The sequence below is a fragment of the Callospermophilus lateralis genome, unplaced genomic scaffold (assembly GCF_048772815.1).
Source record: "Callospermophilus lateralis isolate mCalLat2 unplaced genomic scaffold, mCalLat2.hap1 Scaffold_66, whole genome shotgun sequence".
NCBI classification, from domain to species: Eukaryota; Metazoa; Chordata; class Mammalia; order Rodentia; family Sciuridae; genus Callospermophilus; species Callospermophilus lateralis.
The window spans coordinates 3,924,082-3,951,960 of record NW_027514882.1 but is presented as its reverse complement, the minus strand read 5'-3'; the positions used below and the strand labels follow the sequence as shown (position 1 = coordinate 3,951,960).

General features: G+C 34.4%; 1 protein-coding gene and 1 pseudogene across 1 annotated transcript; one reads left to right on the top strand and one right to left on the bottom strand.

Moving 5' to 3' along the window:
• Positions 1-281: 281 nt before the first annotated feature.
• LOC143386559 (uncharacterized) lies at positions 282-22,725 on the bottom strand. The gene is made up of 6 exons (XM_077108398.1): positions 22,716-22,725; positions 20,180-20,761; positions 6,463-6,658; positions 4,751-4,890; positions 503-685; positions 282-325 (listed from the first exon to the last, which is right to left on the bottom strand). Exons 1-6 carry the CDS (start codon positions 22,723-22,725, stop codon positions 312-314), a joined length of 1,125 nt encoding a protein of 374 aa, XP_076964513.1. The 3' UTR covers positions 282-311.
• A 5,066-nt stretch (positions 22,726-27,791) lies between these two features.
• LOC143640838 (zinc finger and BTB domain-containing protein 41-like) overlaps positions 27,792-27,879 on the top strand; it is a 30,404-nt pseudogene continuing 30,316 nt past the window's right edge.

Genomic DNA, 27,879 nt, shown 5'->3' with positions numbered 1-27,879 from the left:
AAACCTCTGAGTTTTAGAGTATGAATAAATAAAGATAGAGCATAAATTTAAATTTGATGTATAAAATGACTTTAGCTATAGAATAGTTGCAAAATATTACTTGAAACTAGATAATTGGTCTCAATATAAGTAGAAATAAGTACCGTGACTTTGTTACCAAATTCAAATAACACATAAAATTTAACATGAAAATTAATAACAAAATATACCAATACTTTTGCTTTTCAAGGTAAATAATTTGTGATATATTGAAATTCCCAGTAAGTGTATGAAAATATTTACCTTTTTATACACTTCCTCTGTTCCTATTGTTAACATTTTCCTCCTGCAGAGAGGAATTATGAGATGTGAGCCAAGATTCTTCTGAAGCCCACAAGGGGGACCCTTTGCACCATAGCAACACAGTTTATGTAGCACAGGTTTTACTGCTAATACACCATTTGGTTAAATCCATAGTCTGCCATCAAGTGAAGAAAGTCATTTCCTGTCTCCTTGACCTCACCTGTGAATCCAGGCTGACAGACACAAACATAGCCCGAGGCTTCAAGGTAGCTGAACGAAGAAGGCAGCCCAGCAATACGACCATATTTTTTCTCTGAGGACAGCTCTATGCATTCCCCATCAGACTGGCAGGGGTTACTTTCGCATTCGTTGATGTCCATCTCACACTGGGCACCTGTGTATCCTGCAGGATGAAAGTTCAGAGAAGCCGCTGAGTCAAAGCTCTTAAATCATAGAGCATATGCCTGAAAAGAGGCTGGCCACTGTGCCTGCGCCAATTAGCAAGTTGCCAGTGCTCAAAGAGCTAGCCAGGGGAATCGGGTAAGAGGAGGTTTACATGGAAATAAATATCAGTAGCAACTTGCTTAATTTGGCCAATTTTTTTTTAAAAGATTTGATTAATAAAGCCTGAAATAAAATGGGACTTCAGGGTAATCTTGATTTAACCTGAACATTTAATAAAATGAATAAAATACCATTTACTTGAATTTAACAAATATTCTAATTGATGTGTGTTTATCAAGAAAAAAATTTTATAGAGAATTACTTAAAAATCAGAAGTATCCACATAGGCAACCCCAAATTATTATTTTAAATCTCAAAAGTAGGTTAAATAGTTATTTCCTAATATTCAGTGAGAAAGAAAAGTAAATTTTATATATATATATATATAGTTCTATTGTGTGGGTGCGTATGTTTTAACCAAGCTCAATTGTACTATATTCAGAAACTTGCGTTTTCATTCCCTTGCAGAATCCATGTTAGTAAGAGAGATCTAACTCATAGTTTTAAACTATTTCCGACTACTCCAAAACGTGAATGTGCCACAATCATCCTTTTATTGGTTTTAATGCAGTTTTTACTATTAAAAATTTTCAATGAATATCATTACATATGACATATGTGTAAGTGTTTAAGCAAAATTCTACGGTTTAGGCCTAAAAGCAGAAATTCTAGGTCATAAGCTGTGTACAATTTTATTTAAGTACAGATTGACAAATGCTTCTAGAGTAGTTGTACCACTTACCTGTTACCAACTAGCAAGTAGATGGATACATACATATAGAACTCCAAACCCTTGGAAACATAGTTATCAGCAAATATAAAATTTGTCATTAGTAAATTGGACAAAAATAATATCTTACTTTAGTTTACATTTTTCTCAGTTACTATTGAATTTAACATTTTTTTGGTTGTTTATTGACTCAAGTAACATTACATATCTTTTTCCTAATTTTTAGGCTGGTTTTCTTATTGATTTTCAAGTACTTATATGTTATGTGTTGTGCTAATTCCCAAATAAAAATTTACTGGAATGCTAATATAATGCTGATGAATAATAAAATAATATCAGCTATTTTGCAAGACAGCAAGACAGCTGTATAAAGTTCTTAAAGGAATATGATTAAACCTACCATACACCTAAAAGCCTCTATAATGTCACTTAAGTCTGCTGAGAAATATGATTTTAAAACAAAATTTATAATTAAAAATTATAAAATTTATAAGTTACAGTATTTTTTTACTTTAAAATTATACAATGACTTCCCATTTCACATAGGATAAAATCAAAATCCTTACTATGATCTAAGAATGCACTTATCACCTGAACCCTTTCCATTTTACTATTTCTACCTAATCCCATTCTCCTCCTTCCTCCCAGGGAATGTCTTCTACCCTATGGCCTTCATAACGATGTTCTTCTCTCCTCTAGAAAATTTTTCTCCAAGCCTTTGTGTGGCCAACTCTTACCCAATTTTCAGACTTTGTCTTGTATTACTTTCACAGAATAACTTGCCCTCATGGACAGATCTAAATAAGTTCCTGTGTTTTTTTTTTTTTTTCATATCACTAAATCCTTTTCTTTTGTTGCTCCTTTAATAATCTTTAGTTATGTATTTATTTGTATATATGGCTGCCTTTCTCAACCAACTATATACTCTACCACAACAGAGACTGTACTTAGTTTATTTACTCTTCCAATGCTGAGCAAGATGTAAACAGTGGATTTTAACCGATGCCTGAAAAAGCATAAAACAGTACCAATTAATCATTGAAAATAAGAATTTAGATTATAATTCTGGTTTACTACATAAACCAGAGAATGGACTACTATTGAGCAAATGATGAGAAGCTAATGGGATTGCTCATTTTGAAACTTTAGTAAAACCCTGAATGGGGTCATGTGTCAAATAATAACCACAACATAAATTCTATTGCTCAACAGCGTAATATATATGTCACATGTGACCCTCGGATCCTTTCTCAGCTATCTGAAGAAGAAACATAGTGAGAAAAGAAACTAAAAGAACATGTGAGATCATGATCTCACAATCCCTTATTGTGACGCTCCTGCTAAAGAGTCCTCAGAATCTTTTAAATTTAAATGTCTACTTTCAAAATAATTGATTTCATACTTAAGGATATACAAATATTCAGTAAATGATAGTTTTCACAGCAAGTTTTTATAAACTGTTATTTGTTGTGCTTCAGTGGATTATGAACTATTTTCAATTTCCTTTTCATTCTAAGACTCAAGACCCGTACATAGGCCAGCTTAGGAAGTAATTTAGACTCATCATAAATCCTTTTCTGCTTTTCCAGCTCATGCATTATCTTATTCCCAACTTGAACATTCAGAAGCTTCTGATTTATAGTTTTGCCATTCCTGCCTCCACCACTGAGGTCCTGTAGGGATTTTATTTTCTATTGTGTTTAACCACAGATATAAATAGACTCCTTCAGTCAAGACTACATTCAATAGTTTAAACAAGTTTTTCGATAGAACTATGTGCAAAGAAGCAATCTAATACCAAATCAAGCCCCCAGGGTTCCTATATAAGGTTGGTTTGTTTTAAAACATCCAATCTCATGTGGGTATCAAGAAAACTTCTAAGGTAAGCATTTAAGGTGACTGACACTCCTCATAATTAATTACTTTTGAAATGAGGACTCTAGGTAATTATCACAGTAGATTCTTGCCATTGCAGTCTGTGGCAGTGTTTCATGATCCAAAGGAATGATCTTTTCTTAGATTAGTTTGTGGTACTCAATCTTTTCTTTATATACAGCAGTGAGAATAGGGTACAAAGATGTTCTGAATTGTCTATCTAGTCCAAACTGCCATCCATGCAAGTGACCTAAGAGAAACTCAAAGGCAGAACTGTCCTAAATCTGCCCATCGTTTAACCTCCTGCATGACTTCCTGCCCATCCAGTCCCTCATCTTCACCTCACCACTGTTCTCTGTTCTAGCAAACAGACTCAGCTCTGTTTAAACTCCTGCCCAGTCCTCTCACTAATTCCTGGCCTGTAGTTGTATTTCCTCCAAACAACTTCACTAGGCTGCCAGAGGGCTCTTTTTAAATTCACAGATTACATAACTTCCCTGCCCCATTATTTGCAAGTGGCTTTGTCATCTGGCTTCAACCTTATTCCCAGCTTCTCTGTACCACCAGCCCTCCCTAAGCCAACATTGTGAGCAATTACTCAAAGTCCACAATTGAATATGTTCTCTCCTGTGTGTGTCACTCTTTCATATTTCTTTCCTTCTTCCATTCTTTGTTCTTTCCTTAAGTAAGCAATGGGCCACTAGGTGCTAGCCATAGGACCTAGAATGGTTAACCTAATTTTGTTATCTAGTTAACATTTATTTTGTGTCTTTTACGGTAGAGGCTCAGACAGGAGCTTTGTATACATTACTGCATTTCTCTCCAAAACAACTCTATGAAGTGGATATTATTACCAGCACCTCCATTTTTATAAAATGAGGAAACTGAGGCTCAGATCAGTTAAGTAATTTGTCCAAAGTCACATGGCGATTGAGGAAATTTCTGACACATGTTCATTATGAGGTTGACCATTTCAATTCTGTATAAAACAAGCTTCTAGTATTTTAACATTGTTTGACAGGTTCCTATATATTCCTGATGTCTAAAAGAAAGTCCTAAAAGAAAATAAATCATCTTCTAGTGAAACTTTCTCTATGAAAACCATGCTGAATTGAATCTTTCCATTGATTTTCTCCCCCTCTGCTTTTTCTAGAGGGTTCTAATCTTTGGACAATTTAGTCACCCACTTTGGATAATGTGTAGTATAGCAGTAAATATGTATGAGCCCTGAAGAATACAACTAGAAGAAAAATTTCACTTACAACATTTAACAATAACAATTTTTAGTTTCATTTCATAGGCATTTTTTTCTATGCTAAGAGAAAAAAAAAAACTGGTGGAAGGTATTTTGTCACTTACCAGGCCAGCAGTGACAAATGTAATTGTCAACACTGTCCTCACAGGTAGCATTATGGTGACAAGGTTTTGACCAACAAAGAGGCATCAAGGTTTCACAGTGTGTCCCTGTGAATCCACTAACTGTGCAGTTACAGCTGTATCTGGAGAGTAAATAAAATTTTCATGTCATTTCTTAGTCATACTGAAATCAAATATCTTTATTCTGTCTTTTTATTTTTTCATCAACCTGAGACCCATGATACAGTCTTTATACTTATCTCAAAAACTCTGAGGGAATTATCTCTCTAGACCTGAGTGATGTCTTATTGTTATCTTTTTAAAAATTATTCATGCAAAGTTATTTGGAAACTATAAATACTTAAGTTTCATCCATAAGTTGAAGATACTTATGCCATAGGAGTATTGTGATAACTAAGTGTACACATAAAGAGTACTGAGTAAATTACTATTAAATAGTATTAAGAAAAATCGTTAATATTTTTTAAGGCAATAGAGAATTATTTTTCCCTTATAAAAATAAAACAATAAATAATGAAAAACTCAGGAAAAAGTCCTCATTAAATACATTGTGACTTGTAATATTCTCTCTTTCTCTCTCTCTCTTTTGGGTTGCAAGAATATTTTAATATTGCTATTTCATTGATTGATTGAGTGAGAATATCTAATACACAAATACAAATCTAGTGGGGAAGGTTACTAACTTTATTAAGATGATAATTTTAATTTAGGCAAGATCATTTAAAAATTTAGTATTATAAGCTGGGCATGGTGATGCCTATCTATAATACTGGGTACTTGAGAAGCTGAGGTAGGAGGATAGCAAATTCAAGGCCATCCTCAGCAACTTAGTGAGGACCTAAGCAACTTAGTGAAACCCTGTGTCAGAATTTAAAAAAAAGCTAGAGATTTGGTTTTGTGGTTAAGAGCCCCTTGTATTCAATTGCCATTAGCAATTATATATATATATATATATATATATATATATATATATATATATATATATATATATATATATAATTTAGTACTATATAAAATGAGTTTTTTACACCTAGATAAGTGGAGGATTGAGGAAGGAATAGCTATGAGAATACAACATTGTTTTTGAAATCCTATTATTTTGATAAATATATTTGAAACACCTATGTCTTCTATCATTTTCCCTTTGAGTGTCATTTACTTTGAAATTAGATTTGGAATAAATTATGTCTCATTACTAACGAAAGGGAAACTGGATTCTGTGTGAATCTTCTAACTTCCATGCACTTTAGATTTCTTTGTGTAATATGAGAACATAAATGTTCATCTTGTTCTGTTGATAGATCAAACAAGATGATTTTAAGTGCAATGCTATTAAAAGTTATTGTGTCATATAAATCTCACATTCACATTTTTAATTATTCCTAGCTTAGTTTTTATATTTTCCCTATTTATGACAGGTTTACTTCCAGGAATTGAAAATTTGTTCCTTTTCCTTAGCATAAGCAATTTCAAACGATAACAAGAGTGAATTTGAAAGCTCCTTGCTCAGGAACAAAACGACCTCCAACAAACACATGTTTTCATAAAATCTGAATACTACAATTTTTATCATAGAAAGTATAATCCAATGTAAAATCTTTAAGCTGAGGGCATGAGATCTTCAAATTGACCAGAGTGGTACAATAGTTCTCCATCTCTCTAAGCCATTTGCCCAGCTATAGCAGCAGACATACCTGTTTCCTCCAGCCACACACAGCCCTCCATGGAGACATGGCTGACTCGCACAGTCATCAAAGTTGAGCTCACAGTGATCCCCTAGAAACCTGGGGGCACAGTCACAGAAATACGCTCCCAGAGCATCCAGACAAGTTGCACCATTTAGACAGGGCTGGGACCAACATTCATCAATTTCCAATTCATAGTTAACAGCTTTAAAAAAATTAGCACAGAAAAACAGAAAAGTTTTAGCAAAGTGAAAATATTTTAGCTATTTAGCGATGCTTTATTTACTAAAGCACTTGTCAAATATTATGTTACCCAAAATAATTTTCTTCCTTAATCCTAATTGATATTAACTTTGGTGTGCTTGTGGGAAGTTGCACACAGCAGAGAAGCTGTTACTTACAAATTACTGCATACAACAGCTTGTGGGTTTTTAGTCTGTGGAAACAAATAAGTCATTTTTAGAACAAAGTTATTATAAATGACACTTTTATTGGAAGCCTAAATTGGACTGGTCAATGTTTTTTTTTTCCATTATTTTCAAAAAGTTTAGTTAGGTCTCATCTAGAATAATGGATGAAAGCTGGGACTTCAAACCAGATAGCTTTGATTGAAATCAGCACAGCCAATTATTAGCTGTGGAACATTGGGTAAGTTTCTTAACCTTCCCATATTTAAGTTTCCTTCTTTCAAAAATGGGAAAAATCTTTGTAACCAAACCATAGGATTATTATTGTAATTAAATGTATTCTGAAGTGTTTATAACAATAACTGGTGCATACTAAGTATTTGCTAGAGAAAAAGAAAAAAAGACTTGTCTGTCCACAAAAACCTATCCTACAAATATGTTTTACAATTATTTGCTTAAGTGCTCCTTTTTTTCATAGACATTCTACATATTTTCCTATTATGTTGTTGTTGTAAAATACAACTTTTAAATATAAAATTAAATTGTGATTTAATATAATTAGCGGCATCATGAGAACCTACTCATTTCAACGTAGTATTGTTACAAGAAATCAGTATTTATCCCTTCTCCCAAATCGTAGGTGATTACTTGCTAAATAGTTTAAGATTTACAAAAGTAGAAGTGATATTAAGATAAAACCTGTCTTACTAAATCTTTCAACTGGTATTTGATGTACACAATAATCAAATTCACAGGCTTTAAAAGACACCAAAGGAGGTATATCCATATTTCTCATTTTTATTTCTGTGCCTATAATCCAGGATAATAAATTATGTATTGAAATGTTACTGAGGGATTTTCAAATAGCTCAGAAGTAGTTTGATTGGTTTTGCCCTTTTTTCTTAAAAGAAATGGCAGTAGGCTGTTCTGTCACCATCTACCATTTACAGAGTCTACCATCAGCCAAGATAAAAAGGATGCCAGCACATTAAATTTGATTGTTTTTTAGAATAAAGAGAGTTTAAAAATTAAATTTATTTCAGTAAAAATTGAAACTTGTGCCATAGCATTTGGGGTCATGATCATTTGCCAAGACCTTACTGACCCTCAGCATCTCTCACTGGTCTCACTACTACTGGCTTCCCTCTTTGAAATCACTCTCGGTACTTCTATATAGTACACTTCTATAGAAAGACAAATCTGAGGATATTGATGTCTGCTTAAAATTTTTATATAGCTCCCCTTCCAGCATCTCCAGAATAAGGCACAATTGCCTTGTAATGTAGTAGGAACTTCTCAAAGATGAGAACTAGCCAGTGTCATCCACACCAGGTGCTTGCATCTCCCCTGTCTCTTGTGCCTCTTGCGGATCACAGAGGCCCCCTGACTTGTGATGCCCACTCCTTGTTCCCTACTTCTCCAAACCAGTCCAATTAGTTTCCAGAGATTGAGTTTGAGTATGACATGAGTACTTAATGGCTTCTATTTGGCACTGATGTTCCTCCACTGTACTCTCAAAATTTCCTACGATAGAAACGTCTATATTATTGTACTACAGTTGCTTTTTTGTCCATTTTATCTATAAATGCTAAGCACTTTGGAGTCAATCTTTATTCTTTAACGATCATATCTGTAGCATTTAGCACATATTCTTGAACACGGAAGATGCTTATTGAATTTGAATGAAAACTAGGATTATCACAGCAAGGGAATAATCTACCATTTTTCCTGGAAGACAAGCTGATATACCAGGACAGAGCTTCTCAATGCCTCTGCAAGCCTGGGCACCCTCTAAATCAAAAGACTTGAAATCAAATTGATTGCTTTGTCAAACATTTAAAACAAATCATTGTTTCTGAATGATTGTGTCCTAAACTTCTGATAAGCATTTAGACATTTTTGTCCTTCAATATGTACCTTTTGGCAATTAGAGATCGATGTTAACACTTTGTGCCACAAGATAGTGTGTGTTATATGCTATCAGTCTGGAGCAGGTCTGGTCCCTGATGCTGTCCTCATTACAGTGGCCGAGTGTGTAGCACAGCAACATGACATTGATAAACCACTGTATACCTTTCTATTATCTGCAAAATCCATGCTCTGGGAATAATTGAACTCTGCCTTTGAGTTATCTTCTTAAATTTCAAATTCCACCTAATATAGTTGCTACTCTAAGAGGCCTCTATGCATATTATCTTTCTTTTGAATAAGAATTATGCTCACTGTTTCTGGGTTCTTTACATACATCAATTATAACAGTTTCAGTGCAAGTCTGTGACACAAATATCAGGCCAAAGAGGAAATGCAGCATTCAGTTTTCATTGCAGTCATACTTATGCAGTAGATTCTCCTCCTACATACCATAGTTACAGTCTTTTTAATATCCTAGAAAACAAGGAGAGGTTGGGTGACTTCATGCTGTGATTCATAAGGTAAGATAATCATAGTAACCTTTACCAAGATGTTATGGGAAATTAAGGCAATTTATTTCCATTAGTAACACCTTTGGGATTTTAGCCAATAAGATTTCTTACAGATACCAAAAATAAACAAAATGCTGTCTTAAAAATAATCCATTTAAAAGCTGACTTTATAAGCTCAGAATTCTCTTGGTGCTGAATTTTGTCACTTCTAATATTCCTCACTTTTAATATCTCTAAAACCAGAATGCACTTTATAGTCAACAATGTCTTAATCTTATTATATTTTAGTTGCATCATTTTTCTTTCTTAGGGATATAGGAAACCTAGGTGACATCCCTAATGTATTAAATCTGATGAAGTAATAAAATTGATTTATTTCAAATTAAAGTAGATCAAGGACTTAGGCATTAGACCAGAGACCCTGCATCTACTAGAAGAAAATGTAGGCCCAATTCTTTATCATGCCATCTCGGGAACCAATTTCCTCAATAAGGCTCTTGAAGCACAAGAAGTAAAATCAAGAATCAATAAATGGGATGGTACCAGACTAAAAAGCCTCTTGATAGCAAAGAAGACAATCAAGAACATGAAGAGAAAGCCTGTAGAGTGTAAGAGAGCCTATAGAATGGGAGAAAAATCTTTGCCACCCCAAAAAGACCCAATCAATAAAGGGACAAAGGAACTGAATAGGCACTTCATAGAAGACGAAATACAATCAGTCAATAAATACATGAAAAAATGTTCAACAACTCTAGCAATTAGAGAAATGCAAATTAAAACCACACTGAGATTCCATCTCACTCCAATCAGAATGGCAATTATCAAGAATACAAGTAACAATAAATGTTGGCATGGATGTGGGGGGAAAGTTCACTCATACATTGTTGGTTGGAATGCAATTTGGTGCAACCACTATGGAAAGCATTATGGGGATTCCTCAAGAAACTTAGAATGGAACCACCACTTTATTCAGTTACCCCATTCCTCAGTACATATCCACCCGAAGGACTTAAAAACAGCATATTACAGGGATGCAGCCACACCAATGTTTATAGCAGCTCAATTCACAATAGCTAAGCTATGGAACCAACCTAGATTTCCTTCAACAAATGAATGGATAAAGAAAATGTGGTATATATACACAATGGAATATTACTCAGCCTTAATGAAGAATGAAATTATGACATTTGCTGGTAACTGGAAGGAACTGGAAAATATCATGCTAAGTGAAACAAGCCAGTCCTGAAAAACTAAAGGCTGACTATTCTCTCTAATATGTGGATGTGATGGTGACACATAATAATTGAGGAGAGGGAAAAATAGAAGTTCATTGGATTAGACAAAGGGGAATAAAGGGAAGAGAAGGGGGATGGGAATAGGAGAGACAGTAGAATGAATCAGACTTAACTTTCTTTCCCATATGAATAGATGTGAAACTCCACATCATGTACAACTACAAGAATGGGGTCCTAATTAAAATAAGTTATACTCCACGTATGTATAATATGTCAAAATATACTCTACTGTCATGTATATCTAAAAAGAACACGTTAAAAAGTAATAAAATAATAGATGATAGTAGTTACTTTATATGATCCGTATCTAGGCAAACTGAATAAATAATAAAGTTCTATAATCAAAAAAGAAAACTAATTTTTTGTTATTTTATGCTTATCCCATTAATACTTATAACAATTAATAGTTTATTATTTCATCATTATTTTACTTACCTATTTTTATTGTATGTTATTGCAACTAATGAGATCCTTTTGTTTCTACCACTTTTGTTTTCACTGAGAGTCAAAACTGGAACAACCTCAGGTTTCAATATTAAACACTTTCTGGTGGTTTTTCTAATCTTTACTGTGTCATGTCTTTTTGCATACTCCTTTATCACCAAAAGTTGAGGGATGTTCGTGACTGCTACAATCTATCTTTCCAAAGTATTCGTGGAGGCTGAAACTAGTTCTGGAAAGGAAAAGAAAGAATGTCTCCCCTTTGAGAATCCTGGGGCAGAGCATAGGGAGGGGGTTCTCAGACCTCCTTGTATTTAATGGTTCTTTCTGGAGTTCAGCTGTCTATTTGGAGAACTGTTTCTCCTCTTTCCTCTGTATGCATTCTTTAGTCTTCTTCTCCAACCATGTTTCTCTAAATGCATGTATATGCCATTCTTCCCCTTTACTCCCCTCACACATGTCATAGCATGTACTGAGATGTCATTTCATTGATATTATTGTTTTCCTAAGTTAAAGGGTATGACTTTCCCAATCTATTTTGTATGTGTGTCTACATACATGTGTGTGTTATGTGTGTATTTACTTTTTTATAATTCTAGGAAGATTATATATATATATATATATATATATATATATATATATATATATATATATATATATTAATATTATATGCCAAGTTTAAGAAGTCAAACTGATCCATTTCAGAGTCTCTAAGATGCTGTTTGAAAAAAAAAGAAAGCACTATTTTTATGAATGCTTTAAATCTTTTTTTAATTTTCCAAGTTTCTTGGGAAGACTATGGGAAAATTACAATATTTACATTTTATATTGAATATGCCAATGTTCAATGCCTGTAATACCTGTCTTCTTCCAAATTCCACTCTTTTCCACACTGCATCTGTTTTTCAAATCACTATATATTTCTCTACTCATCCCCTTCACATTTAGATCTGCACACACACCCTGCAGATAGACGGAAAGGCACTAAGAGAAACAGCAGGAGCATGTCAGAAAGAAAACTGGTTGTTCAGCTCCTGGACAGTACCTTGAGTTGAAGCTGGAAGGAGCACAGGCTTTCTCTGAGGTCTCTTGCAAAAAGGCACTCATGACATTCCTGAGGGACCCACCCCCATGACCTAAGCACCTCCTTACACCTCACTCTGGAAGTTAGAATGTCGACATTCAAATTTTGTGTGTGCAGACACAAACATTCAGACCACAGCAACCTCTTTCCAAAACATTTCTGCAGTTCTTCTCCCTTCATATTCAACATGTTATTTAAGCAGTAATAATACCAACAACAACTAATGTAGCCAGAGGACAAAAGTTTCAGTTTTCTCTCCTGAAAAACATGAGATTTTGTTCAAGTCATAGGCCAGTTTTTCTATGAAGCATTTCCTAACCCAAGCAATGTTACTGCCTCTTTTATTTGTGCTTCCTCAGCACAAATAAAATTTAAAAAGAAATATAATTAAATTCTGAGACAGACTGTAAGTTTCATTTACATGCCTGCTTCCTGAATAAACTGTGAACACTATGTCAAGACATGTTTTGTCTTAGTTATCTTTATGTCTCCGAGGTCTGGCGCAATGATCAGAGCATTGCAGGAATAAATATTTGCTGAGCAACTACAATTTCTTATTTTGTGCATTCATTCAACAAATATTTTTCAAAAGCCCTAAACTTCATTTCTTCATAGAGACTATTTTAAAATGTTCTAGTTCTGAACAAATATCTTATTTTCTTAATACCACACCTCAAGAACAATCAATTTCATAATTAAGATCATATACAAAAGCAACCATTTTCCTTTGATAAAATATAGTTTTATTTTTCCCACATTGTTTTTCATGGATGTTTTTTTAAATTATCCAGATGATTTTCCATGGAAGCCTTCAAGTGATTTAATTAATCAAAACATATTTAGAAAAGATGGAACTTCAAGCTCAGATTCAAATTTCCACGTTGACTGAAGTTCAAATTATGTTTTTGAGAAGTGCCATTATAAAGTCAGTATCAGTTGGCTACATTTTACCTCTTAGACTTATGTATCAGAATGGATGTGGACTATTGGAGAAGGCTCAAGAAGAACATGAAATATTACTGAAATGAAAAGAGGTCCTGATAGGAAATTTTAAATGAATAAGCATCATGTAACTTAGTTATTACTCATAAGCTTCACCTGTGCATATGAAAGACACTGTTAATTAAGTAATGGTTCATATAAACTACTACAAAAAACTGCATTCTTGCTATAAATATTCTAAAGGTCATACCTGTTCTGAATAATCTATGTGTGGATATCAGAGGGTAATGAAGAGCATGCAGGGAAAGGCATGCTGCCTTTAGTTTACATGATCCATGATCTTTCTGTGTTCATTTCTATCTTAAATTTTAAGGCAGGGATGTTATTGTTAAAATGTGATATTTCTCTTTCCTTTTCTATCCCTTTAGGTAGTCCCTTTGCTTGCCATTATCTCCATTGGACCCTGTAATTCTACCCTAACCACTCTTTTAAATCTTCAGTGTAACAAGCAGACTGATCTTGTTAAAATATAAGATAATCATTCCAGTCTCAAACTCTCCCCCAAGTTCTCATCTCACTTAAGTCAAAGCCAGTTCTTCCAGTGGTTTACAAAGCCCCACACAGTCTGAGCCTTTCTCTCTCTGGCCTTTTATCTTCCTCGCCTACTCATACCAATTTCATTGCTATTCCCAAATACTTTAACCTCTGGCATTTGTTGTTCCTCTGCCTGGAATGCTGTTCCACAAAATATTTCCCTAGATCTCTTTCTCATGTCTTTATAACTTTATTCACAAATCACTGTCCAGTGAAGCTGTCTTTGATCATTATATCAAATGTTAAATTGCTATTTCCCCCTTTTTTGTTTTAGTTTTCTCTACTGCAGTTATCACACCAGCCTACTGTGTACTTTTATCAATTACTTACTCATTTGGTACCCATCTAGCTCTTTTCTCTAGAATATAAGAAATTTAAAAATTTTTTCTTTACTCTTAATGCTTTTAAAATCCATGCCATGCATCACACTTCATCTTACCTGAGACTGGATAATTTATAAAGAACAGACGTTTTATTTTTCAGAGCTCTGGAGGCTGAAAGTCCAAGATCTAGGCACCAGCAGGTGTGGTATCTGGTTAGGGCCTTGTCTCTGATTCCAAGATGGAGCCTTGAATGCTGCATTGTCCAGAATGGAGGGCTGTTCTTCCTCACATGGTAGAAGACTAGAGGATATGAACCCACTCCCAAAAGCCCTTCTGATTGTGGCACTAATCTGTTCATGATGGCTCTGTCTTTATTACCTTTCCACCACCACATTACCCCAATACTATTGCATTAGTGATTAAGTTTCCAACACATGAGCTTTGGAGGGACTATTCAAACTCTCATATGTCTGAACTATTACTAGAAATAGCTGCTTTACATAAAACCTATCATTAATTTTTCCTGTTTCAGGCATGTCAGATCTATTGAATTAAAAAAAATGTATTTTAATGATAAGCTCCCCAAGTATGTTTCATGCAGTTAAAACTGGAGAGCCATCTATCTATATTTTAAGTTCATTAAATTGGAAATGGTGGTTTAGTCTTTCTTTCTTTCTTTCTTTCTTTTTATCTTCTTTCTTTCTTTCTTTCTTTCTTTCTTTCTTTCTTTCTTTCTTTCTTTCTAAGAGATGTTTTGTTCAGAATTTTTATTACTATGACCAAAAAAACAGACAAAAACAATTTTAGAGGAAGAAAAGTTCATTGCGGGCTCATGGTTTCAGAGGTCTCAGTCTATAGATGGCCAACTCCATTGCTCTGGGCCCGAGATGAAGCAGAACATCAGGATGTAAGAGTGTGGTGGAGGAAAGTGGCTTAGGATGTGGCCACCAAGAAGCAGAGAAAGCTCTCGGTCACTGGGGTCAGAATATTAACCCCAAAGTCACACGCCCAGTGATCCACCTCCTCTAGCCACACACTACCTGTTTGTAGTTATCACCCAGTTAATCATTAAAATAGATAAATGCACTAATTAGGTTAAGGATCTCCTAATTCAATCATTTTTGTTTCCAAACTCTCTTGCATTGTATCCCACATCAGCTTTTGGAGGATGTCTCATATTTAAACCAAAACAGAAACTTTAGTGTTTCCTAGCATAAAATGAGTCTAAAAACATTCTTGCCTTGATAAATGCTAAGTGAATCTTTTTCCCTTAAGCCAATCTTTGCCTTCATGTATATGTTCACTGTCCCAGGCCAAGTCCTAATACTTTACACCTGAATCATTGTAATAACCTTCTAACTACTCTCCATGTACTAATATAGATTTAAAAAAATAAAAAGAATGTTTTCATATACTTTAGTTTCTGAAATAGAGATGCATCTTTTACTTGAAAGGTCAACATGGGTCTTCCTTATGCATGAAAAGTGAATGCAATGTGATATTTCTCTTATTTCCAAAAGTACATTTTTATACTAAAGATGTATTTTATCATGAAGGAAAAATGTATTTTCCTACAGAGTTGCTTCATCATACAATCAATTGTCCATTCCTGCCTTCCACAGTCCTGTTTTTCTCATATTGCAAAACATCTTAACAGGTTAAAATACACATTAATCAATCTGGTTAACTTTGAGGAAGACCTCCATTACAGAATGATTTATTGCATAAATTTTAACTAACGGCAGTCATGTGCTCAGAGCTAATATTCTTTTCATTAAAGAAAGTTTGCAGGTGCTTACTTTGAGCTCCAATTGGAGTTTTTGCTTAGGCACAGCAGATTCTCACCAGCATCTTCCATGGCTCTCTGTGAGCCCATTTCTGTAGTTCATGAATCACAGCTCACAAAGCACAATGGGTTGCGGAGAGGAGAATTCACACAGTGTGAACCCTCTCCATGTGCTACAGCTCTTTCCCCACCTCCTACCTCTCTGTCTTTTAAAATTTATTACCTTTTCTTGCTTTGCTGCTCAGAGGAACACAGGCTTTTTCCTGTAAGCCAAGTTCTTTATGATCACTCTAAATTTGGATGGAGCTCACAGTGGCTAGGTCATTGTAATACAGTTTCCAGGATTCATGGGGTGGTCTAGGTTGAGTCGAAGCACTCAAGTGCATCCATGCTGATTGCTCATGCTCTTTTTCTTTCCATCTGAACTTTGGCTTTTCCCTTGGTTCTATCAACCTTCTCTGGGATTCCAACTAATTGGCCTGAGCTGTCACAAATATTGGTAATCATGGGATGGTGATGAAGTAAACAAACCTTCCTGTGTCTAAATGATTGTGTAGTGCAAGGAAAGTTTCCAAATTAAGTTCACATGAACTTAATTTTTGTCTCCCAGCTCTAGCTGTACATGACAATCATCAATTAAACTTAACTCTCCAAAGGCAGAGTCTGAACATCTGTGTTTCAGGTCTCCCTGGGTAATTGCTAATGAGTATTCAGGGCTGAGAACCACTAATGAGCTACCACAATGCAGGCTATTCTACTGTGTAGGGGATTGATGAGTAAGCCTACAATCACATTTTTGAACCTGAAAAACTTAACCAGATAAATAGACCTGATTCTTACTGCTTTATGAATTTCTCATTTAAATTCTAGTTTGAAATCAAATTTTATCTATCTCACCTGAAAACACTGAAATAATAAAATTTACTTGGTCTCTTAGAAAACAAGGGAAGAATATGGTCATATAGGATGAAACATCATTATGTCAGGGTTTGGCAAGGAAACAGCCTTATTGTGAACTTCAAGTGTTAAAGTGAGAAAAGAGCACCGACTGTTATCAGCCCCAGCAGGAAAATGATAAAACCCACAGTATAAATGCACTCACTGTAGGATAAAGTGCCTTTTGATGGAATCTTACTGGATGTCACATTTGGAATACACCCTTGAAATCCTTTATGCCTAAATCTAGACCACAGAAAAGATTCATTACAATCCAATTAAATTAAAATTCTAAAATTTATTTAAAAATTTTCAAGTTTTTTTTTGTAATTATAAGACTGTTTCAGAATGCCTTAGTTAAATAACTAAAACATTAATTTGATCTCATATATTTCCCTTTTAATTACCATTCACAACACTGAAATAGCCGTAGGAAATAAAAGATGCTATCTTAATGAACTACAGTGATATATATATTTTAAAAAGGACCATAAGAAACAAAATAAATACCAAACCAGCACCACACACACTAAAAACTTATTTCTCATTTTCATCAAAAAGTTTAAAACACTGAAAGTTAATTCCCAAACCACTAAGGAAAGAAAATGGACATGATAGCACATATATAAATAAGGAGATTTTCGTGTATGTTTAATAAACTGGCACACGTGTATGAGACACTAAAAAAAATCAATTAACTTGAGAATAATTATATGACAGTAGTTTTGTCCTTTAGGAACTAACAGTTAAGTAGGAGAAGACAAGAGCATTTAGATATCAGTAAAACAGGATGAAATGTGGGAAGCTCTTTAATAGAGGTGTAGACTAGTGTGGAAGTAATGACTACCACTCCCACAGCAGTGTGAAAGTACTATTCCCCTGAGAGAAAATCCAGAAATGTTCCCTTGAGTTGGGGTAATATTTGAACAAGGTCGAAAGTAGAGGAGAACTTCAGAGTGATATTGTAAAGTGGGAAAGGATGTTCCAGGGAGAAAGGGAGCTACTTCAGTGAAAAAATGAAGATGATTGAATTGAGAAAATAGAATACTTTAGAGTGGTGTGGAGAGTTTCACCTAATGTCAGGGACACACTGTGGAATGTTTTCAATGAGAAGCTGCAACTATTCTCTATGTAGTACAGAGCTCTCATGGTTCTTCAGAAAGTTTTGCTTAGATCCAATTTAGAAGGATTATTTCAAAGATGGTGTTAAAAACTAACTTGGAGAAGATAATGGCTAGATGTAGAAAATTTGGTTGGCTATAGAGTAGTACTACATTCAAGAGATGAAGAGGACCTGTGCTAAGGCCCTGGGAATAGAATGCATGGACTCAATTTAGAAGACATCTTTGATTTCAAAACAGCAGAGTTTGAAGAATTGTTATAGGTGAAGCATAGGCAAATGTTATGGCAAATAATACTAGGGATATGTCTATTTTGCAAAAGAAATATTTCCAGCATATATAAGATTAGCAAAGTGATGTTGAGAATGTTGTTCTGATGCAAATTTTGAAGAATATTTTGGAAATCATCATATTGTTTAATATATGTTATAAAAAAGAAAAATAAAGAATAAGCATGAAAGTTAAAAGAAGGCAGCAAATTGAAAGCCTAAAGTCACAGAGAGCTACAAGAATGGCCAGAGTAAGAGGAAAACAGCACTAAAATGTGAGTGATGTCTCAGAGACATGAGACAAGGTAGTAGAGGGGGTGAGCAGATAAATATAGGAGGCATAGATGGGGTAAGTTACCCCCCTTATAAATAGATGGGAAATCCAAAGATACTACAAAGCAAATAACATGGTTAACACAGGAGGAATTGGCCGTAGTGAATAATTTTGTATGATTCAAAAGGATGGAGAGGATGGAGACTAAATGTGAAGACCATGAGCAGGATGAACCTAGTAACGAATTGTTACCTTGTTGTACTACTAATAAGATAAAAGCATATCAATAGACATTTTGTAAAGAATAGATAAATACAAAGTATTATTTTCTTTTCCTGATAGATTAAATAAGAGCTGGTTGCCACTATGGATTTGTTAATCACACTTTAGCACCAGATATCCATCAACTTATAGCCTGCCTTCCAAGTGGATTTCAACGTCAGACTTTGATCCTTACAGGGAAGATTGATGAAATTGGGTGAAAGACATATGCACCAATGGGGAAACCGGAACTGTCCTGACCTGGACAGTAAGGCCCCAGGAAGCCCACTGATTCTAGATTGAACCCAAGTTATGTTTTTAAACTTTATTTTATATTTAGATAAAAATCATTTATATTTATGAAGTACAGTGTGGTGGCTTGATATGTGTATGTACTGTGTAATGATCAAATTATGCTAATTGGCATATCTCTCAACTTAAATATCATTTCTTTGTGGTGAGAGTATTTAAAATTCTTGTATTTATTTTAAAATATGCATTGCTATTGACCATAGTCACTGTGCAACAGAATAGCAGAACTTATTTCTCCTATCAGCTGTAACTTTATACAAGTTGATCAATATCTCTCTTTTCCTGTCCATCCCCTGCCTCCACCACCACTCTCTAATAATCTCTATACTTCTCCCTATATCAGTGAGTTCTATTTTTTTAGATTCCAGGTATTAGTGAGATTATATGATATTTGTCTCTTTGTGTCTGTCTTATTTCACAGGACATCATGTTTCTGGATTCACTTGTGTTGTTGCAAATGGCAGAACACAAGCAACCAACATATGTATGACATTTCTAATCATCATAGAAATACAAATTCAAACCCCAATGAGATACCACCTTCGACGTGTTATATTCACTATTATAAAAAAGATGCAAGATAACAATTGTTGGGAGGTTGTGAATAAAAGGGAACCCAACACAGTGATAGGGGTATTGTGAATTACTGAGATCATTTTTGGAAAAAGTATATAGACTCTTCAAAAGATAAAAAATAGAATTATCATATGATCTAGTGATCCCACTACTAAGTATATATCAAAAGGAAATAAAATCAGTATGTCAAAGAGACATTTGCATTCCCATATTAATTGCATCACTATTTGCAATCACCAAGATATGAGAACAAACTCATTATCTACCAACAGATATGTACATTTTTTTTAAAAATGTGGTCTATGTACACAATGGAGTATTATTTAAAAAGCTTAATTAGGTTTTAAGTAATGTGACACTCCATTAGAACCAGTAACAGTGATAATATACAAACACTTAGTTTGGTGGGTTTAGTGACATTTCAATGGTGTTGGAAGATTTCTGTCTAGTAATTAATTCCTGTCAAGAATTAGATGTGTAATAAGAATTGTAATGCATTCCTCTGTTATGTATTTTAAAAAATAAAGTCAATTAAATAAAAAAATAATTAGACCATTTTCTTATACAATTGGATGAGACATAAAATGTCACCTTTGCTTCTGTTATATTTTTAAGCAGGAAAAAAATTAAGGGGAAAAATATAATTACATCATGTGGGATGCAGATGTAATTTCACACTTACCAGAATAATATTGAGGACAGATACAAGTGTATCTTCCTATCTCATTGAGACACGTAGCCCCATTCTTGCAGGGATCTGAAACACATTCATTCACTTCCAAGTCACAGTGCCTTCCTTGATATCCTGGGACACACAAGCAGGAATAGCCATTGATGCCATCCTGGCACACAGCCCCATTGTGGCAAGGGCTGGAAGCACAATCATTGTGATCTATTTCGCAGAATCTTCCAGTGTATCCAGCAGGGCAGATGCAGACAGGGTCGACAGGGTCTTGGTGGCAAATACCACCATGTTGGCAGGAGTTCACACCACAGGAACCAGTGGTGATTTCACAGGTGATCCCACTATACCCAGGAGGACATTGGCACTGAAAGCTCCTTTTTCCTGGGGTGTTCACACAAGTGACACTTCCTTGACAGGGACTGGAGAAATAAGGATCTCTCATGTTGTCACAGTCTTTGTCCAAATTATTGGCTATGTCTGAACAATGGCAATTGCTTTCTTGTGAAAAACCTTTGCATGCAGAATTGTTTTGGCAAGAATTTGACAGGCACCTGGTGTTGTTTGTATTGCAAAAAGAATCTACGAGGAAATAAAAAAAAATAAAGATTAAACTTATAAAATTGTTGAGGGTAAAATTAAGGAACATCTTTCTTTTAGACCCTATGTCACCTCAAATTCATTAATGAAATACATAGTTGGCTGCATTCTAATGATGAGTTTTAATTCCCCACTTGTCAAAATTTGTTATGTAGTTGCTAATATGAAACAAACAAAAAAGACTGGTTTGAGATTCTTTCTTCTCCTCCTTATTCCCTTTCTCAGGTATAAGATAATGTGAGTTGAAGTAACCATTAACCCTTCCTATATACTTAAAATTTTGAAAATCACATTCTCTCATGGGAGACTTTGGGAATATTGGGAAGTGAATTACAAAATTCTCTCTGAATAAGATATAACTAATGTTTAAGTGAAGACTGTTATTTGTTTTTTGACTGTTTTATCACAATTTCAACTTATGCTCTAAAGAGAAATGCACAGAAAAATGATAAAAATAAAATTCTGGTTATTTACTGAAGTTGTTTATGCACAAACATTCCAGAAATTTTACATATATTCTTTCTTATTCTCACCGCAACACAAAATAATTATGTAAACTTTACAGTTTTAAGACAGATTAAGTCCCATCACAAGGACATTGATGTAGTAAAGTTTGTGCAAACTTTCATTTTCCTAAAATCATGACTGTTCTAGGAATGTATTTTTAAAAATATATTTGGAACAACAACCTGCATTAAAGAAATAATTCTTTGATTCTTTCCAAATTGATCAGATACTCACGTAAATATGTTTTCCCTGGACATATAGGCATTCTTATTTTCTCAATCTTTTATATTGAGAAGTTCTATAATTTGACACCTCAGTTGTGTTGGCCCACAAAATACAGTTTTTTGTGTGGAATCAGATAATACATTTTTCTTTTAATTCTTTTCTCACAATACTGCCCCAAAGCGTAATAGCAGATAATAAACAGTACAAGCTTGTAATAGAACACAGAAAATAAAATTCTCTTAAATCATAAGACATAAATACGCCTTTATAAAGGATGGACCATCTTCTTAGGAAAACTCCTTATCCCTCTCTCTGTTTTTTTTCTGTTGGTTCTGTTTCATGGAGAACTCAGATTAAAGCAGATTTTGGTACTGGAAGCAGTTCTACAGGAACAGATTGAGGATATTATGTGATTGGTTAGACTTTCATCCATTTGCCCTAGAACTTTTCTTTCTGGATTGGTTCTCTGAATGGACTAGGTTCAAAGATACTAATGACTCTATTGCCAATAATAAAGAGAGTAGTAATTGTCCATGATGTGATCTGCTAATGTAGACATGCAAAGTTTGACACTGGATACTTCTTATAACCACTTATTAAAATCAAGCAGCTGAAAGACTGTGCGCATAATATATTAAAGCATTTTTTGGAAACTGATACATATAGAAAGAATGGATGCTGATTCTTTTCAGGACCTACCTCCAACACATCTCTTTGCTTCTAAGACCTATAATTAGACTCAAGTCCCAGTGGGGGAAAGGTATTTCCATAAGAAGTTGTACTGCAAACAGCAACAACAAAAAATTCTATTTGAATTTCTAATTTACACAGACAGAAATCCAAGAAATACATGTGGGAATAGATATTGAGGTGACTACAGAAGAACCATGAAGCTGGATCTGTCTGAACTTATTGATAAAATCTCCCTGAACAAAGATCCTACCTTTAATGTTAACAGCTCAGAGTTTTAAAAGTTTATTGACTGAAATAAAAGGTTGTAAGTGAATTTAAAATTTGTACCTTACTTAGTTGAATAAAAGAGAAAACATTCAAAAGCTTAGAGAGCTTGGATTATTTATTTATTTATTTATTTATTTATTTATTTATTTATTTATTCATGCTGGGGATTGAACTTAGGGTTTTGTGCATTCAAAGCACTGAGCTGGAATGTTAGAGCAGATATGTCATTAAGACCTATTCACACCCTGGGACATGCCTGTCATCCCAGTGACTCAGGAGGTTAAGGTAGGAAGAATACAAGTTCAAAGACAGCCTTAGCAACTTAGTGAGGCCCTAAGCAACTTCATGACAGCCTGGCTAAAAAAAAAAAAAAAAAAAAAAAGGAAAAAAGGAGGGGCTGGAATGTTGCCAAGTGGTAAAGTGCCCATGGGTTCAATCCTGGGTCCAAATAAAAAAAAAAGAAAAGAAAGACCTATTCCCCCACACCAGAAGATGCTAGAAGAAATATCTTTTACAACTACAACAGAGGTGTCTATCTGTCTATCAGATAAAATGGACTTCGAGTCAAAATTAATAAGAAGGGATAAAGAAGGCCATTTCATACTGCTTAAGGGAGCTATACATCAACAGGGCATATTATTATTTATGTCCCAAACAGTGGAGCAACTACATACATCAGACAAACCCTTCATAATCACAAGAATCAAATAGATCACAACACAATAAAACTGGGTGACTTTAACACACTTCTCTCACCAATCGATAGGTTTTCAAATCAAAACTAAATAAAGGAGTGATAGAAATAAAAAAATACAATTAATAACTTAGATTTAACAGGCATATTTGGAATATTTCATCCATAAACAATTGAATACACTCTCTTCTCAGCAGCAATGAATCATTCTCTAAAATAGACCAATATGCTAGGCTACAAAGCAACTTTTAGCATATACAAAAAACTGAAGTAATACTTTGCATTTTTTTCAGATCATAATAGAATAAAATTGGAAATCAATGATAAAATTTTAAAAAGTAGAAGTTATCTAACATCAGGAGACTAAATAATACACTATTAAATTACCACTGGATAGCTGAAGAAAACAGGAATGAAACAAAAAAAATATTTACAGGTAAATGAGAATAGCAAGACAATATCAATATCTTTGGGACAGTAGTAAGGCAGATCTAAGAGGAAAGTTCATTGCATTGAACTCATTCATAAAACAAATAGAAAATCACCAAATAAATAACCTAACTTTATATCTTAATGCCCTAGAAAAAGAAGAATAAATCAACACTAAAAGCAATAGAAGACAGGAAATAATTAAAATGAGAGATGAAATTAATGAAATTGAAACAAAAAAAAATAAGAAAACAAATACATTGGTTTTTTTTGAAAAAGTAAATAAAATTGATAGATTCTTTGCCAATCTAATGAAGAAAAAGAGAGAGAAAACTCAAATTACTAGAACAGGACCAGCAACCCGCGGAGGGGCTGAGCCGCCCCACGCGCCTGCAAGGTAGGCGGACATGAGACCCACCGGCAGAACAGGCCCAGTGGCCCGCCATAGCCCCAGTTGGGGGAGGGGCAGAGCCAGCAGCAGCGCCTGCTAGGTAGACAGACCTGCAACCGACAGACAGAACAGGCCCAGCGGCCTGTGGAGGGGCAGAGCTGCTGTTCACGCCTGCAAGGTAGGCAGATCTGCGACCCACCGGCAGAACAGACCCAGTGGCCTGCAGAGGGGCAGAGCCACCGCCCGCACCTGCAAGGTAGGCAGAACTACAACCACCGAAAGAACAGGCCCAGCAGCCTGCCGGCATGGTAGGCACATTGCCCCAATTGGAGAAGGGGCAGAGCCACTGCCCGTGCCTGCGAGGGAGACTTTGCAACTATACAAGAGCAATATAAATATATAGGGGGAAAAATCAATAACTTAAGAAATAGGGAGAAATTTTGAAGGCAGAAGGATCAATGTGTAAAGGCATTAAGGGATTTTGATTCTGGAAATTTCTAAAATTTGTCTGGTTTCAAGATGGGCAGGGAAGCCTAATAAAAATGATAGGAGATGAGGACTGGCAAGTAAGCGAAGGTCAAATTTTGAATGGCTTGTATTTGAATGGCAGAGGAGTTTAGATTTTATTTGATGAAAAAAACTTGATGAAGAAAATGACAACCTTTAGTAGTTTTAGAAAGATGCTGACTTCAGTTTGGAAAAGGAAAGACTGAATGAGAAAGTTTGGGAGACAAGAAGGAGCATGTTGCCAAGCTCTGGCACACGCCTGTAAGCCCAGCAGCTCAGGAGGCTGAGGCAGGAGAATCATGAGTTCAAAGCCAGCCTCAGCAAAAGCAGCTCAATGAGACTCTGTCTCTAATTAAAATACAAAGTAGGGCTGAAAATGTAGCTCAGTGGTCAAGTGCCCCTCAATTCAATCCCAGTAACCAAAAAAAAAAAAAAAAGGGAGCATGTAGCAGAGGACTAGAAGCATCAGTGCTTGGACTAGATGAGAGCCTTGGGAATGAAAAGTGGATGAGGGTAGAGCAGAGTGATTTGCTGAATGTAAACAAAGTAGATTGGTGATGGGTAGAATGAAAAGAATATGTAGAAGATGTATCCTAAGTGTGTTACCATAGCACCCCCAAAAGAGTTCAAGGGCTACCTTCCAGTCATCCTTTTCATATCACACTTATTCCTTTCATGGAATTTACAAATGTTTGTTGTTATTTTAAACATTTCATTCAATCGTGAATCTGAAGCTTATGCATTTTATTCTTGGCTAGTATCCTTTATAATATATCTGGTCATTTTAAATTATGAGTTTTCAGTAAGCACTTGCTTTCTTGAACTAGGTTGAAAGGCTGATGCCTGGCTTTACATTGAACTTGTAAGAAGCCAGTTAAGCTTTCTTATCAGCATCTAAATTGGCTGCCTTGGAGTGGGTTTATGAGAGATGAAAAGCTCTGAAACCTGCTGGAACCATTAGCTCCACAGTATATAATTTAATAAATTGATTCCATTTCTTTGGATCTCTTATCTTTTCTGATATATTTAATAGTTTCTTGGAGTAAGACTGCTGATCCTGTTATATCATTCCTTAGGCTACCAGCTTTCCTTTTCTCAGGGGATTTTCATGCAAAAAAGATTCCTTTGACCTCCTCCCTTATACTAAAATCCTAGTGGGTAGAAAAGCAAAAATAGCAAGATGACATATGGGGTGCAAGAGAAAATCTGGATAATTTATCTTTCCTAGACAGAACTCAAAATTTTCCTTGGATTAAACTCACAGTATCTTCTAGAATTTAAAAATAAATGTTTTTTAACACCCTCCCCGCTTTTTTAATTGAACGTGACTTTATAGTCCATCCTGACAAAGATTACACTTGGTTCTTAAAGAAGAGTTATAACAATGGCTTAATTCTCTAATGCCAAGTATTTTAATTACATAGTTTTTAGGATATGGTATATGAATAGATTCAAGGTACAATTTAATGTTTAACAATATTTTATATTATATATATATGTCTTACATATGTGTATGTGTGTGTGTGTGTGTGTGTGTGTGTGTGTGTGTGTGTATAATGAACTAGTTTGGTGATGTGTCTCTGCAAAAACTGCATGCAGATTCTGACAGTGATAATTTTGCATGACCCATATCATGCAATAAATTCTGAACACCAGGACAGATTTGTTCCTTGAAATGACACGATTTTTTTAAGTTGAAACTTCAATAAATTTGAGTGAACATTTAGATTTTATACATTATTATTGAATACCCCCCCACTCACATACCTACACCCCTACCAATTGCTTTAAACATGAAATTTATTTGGAGACTTAACTTTTTCCCCCATTAGCCTCTAAATATAAACCTAGATAAACCTCCTCTGAATCCATCATTTTCTCAGGGTTTTCTCTCTTCTCTTATTCAGAAATTCAAATTCATTAAGCTATAATAGGTCCTGCAGTGATTATGTGCATAAACTTTGAATTAATAACTTAAGCATAATGTTTTCACTATTGATATTTTTAATGTCATAATGAATTATTTAAGTTCTATATTTTCATTGATCTCTTGTCTTTGCTGAATTTATTTAAAATATTTTCAAAAGATCATTAGATTTGTCTGTTTTGGCTATTTCAGTTTAATTTTCTATTTTCTTTTTCTTGCTTAAATCTTAAATCTCCTGGTCTGTAGGAAAATGGAAGCTTTATAGTCAAAATAGTTTTTATTTTTAATTTGCCATTTTGAAAGTTTTAATATTTAGCTACATTAGGTTTAATTTTTTATTTGAAAACAAGAAAAAACTTCTTTAAATACCAGGAAAATGCTACTAATCTAATATAGCATCTGTATTTTCATAGAAAATAAAGATTGGTGCAGTTTTTCCTATGAAGTTACTGTTCTTGTTCACTTGCTAATACAGATGACATTTAAGCATTAGGAAGTTGATAAATTATCTTTCTGTTTTTTAAGAATCTGTACTAGACATGCACATTTAATCCCCATTTAAAAAATGTTCCCCCAAAACACATCATTAATCATTTAAATATCAGATGTATATTCTTAATTTGTCTTACCTACTTTCCCACGAGTTTGTATTTACATAATCTTAAAAGTCAGTTTAAGGCCTGGAGATGTAGCTCAGTTTGGTAGAATGCTTGTCTTGCATGCACAAGGCTCTAGGTTTAATCCCCAGCACCACAAAAACAAAACAAAACAAAACTAAAAACCCCATCTGTTTAAAAAAATGATATGTGAAAACTTTCATAATCAAATAAAACTTTTTAAAAGTTCCATATAGTGACTCCTGTCCTCGTCCAGCATTAGATCTGATCCCTTAAATACAGTAGGGGAAGTAGTGGAGATACGATATTTATATGCATGTGTAGATGGGAGGGTATGCCCTAGAAGTGGCAGAGAGAAAACCGAGTTACTAGATAGTGTTAGTAGTGGCAAGTGGAAAAAGCAAAGTCCTTTCAGTGCTGTCAGATGAAACCCTAGTTTGATCTATTATTATAGCACATACTCAAATCTGTTATAATTATTTATAACACATAATCATAATTACAGATTTATAATTGAGGTATACCTACTTGTCCATACTGTGACTAGCAATCCATATAATCCACATGATAATAATAAAAATAGATTGTTATAGTGCTTACTTTATACTAGAATGCTTTAAGTTTTATCTGTGTATTAATTCATTTACTTCTCACAGCCCCATGAAGTATTATTAACTTGGATACAAAAAGGTTAAATTTTTTATGGCTTTCTTGAACACAGTAGGAGAAGTGGTAGATGTTGATTATTAATATACATGTATAAACAGGAGGGTATGTTTTAGCAAAATGGCTGAGAATTATTTAAATTTCTGAAATTGAGGATTTGGGTGTATATTTAATTTT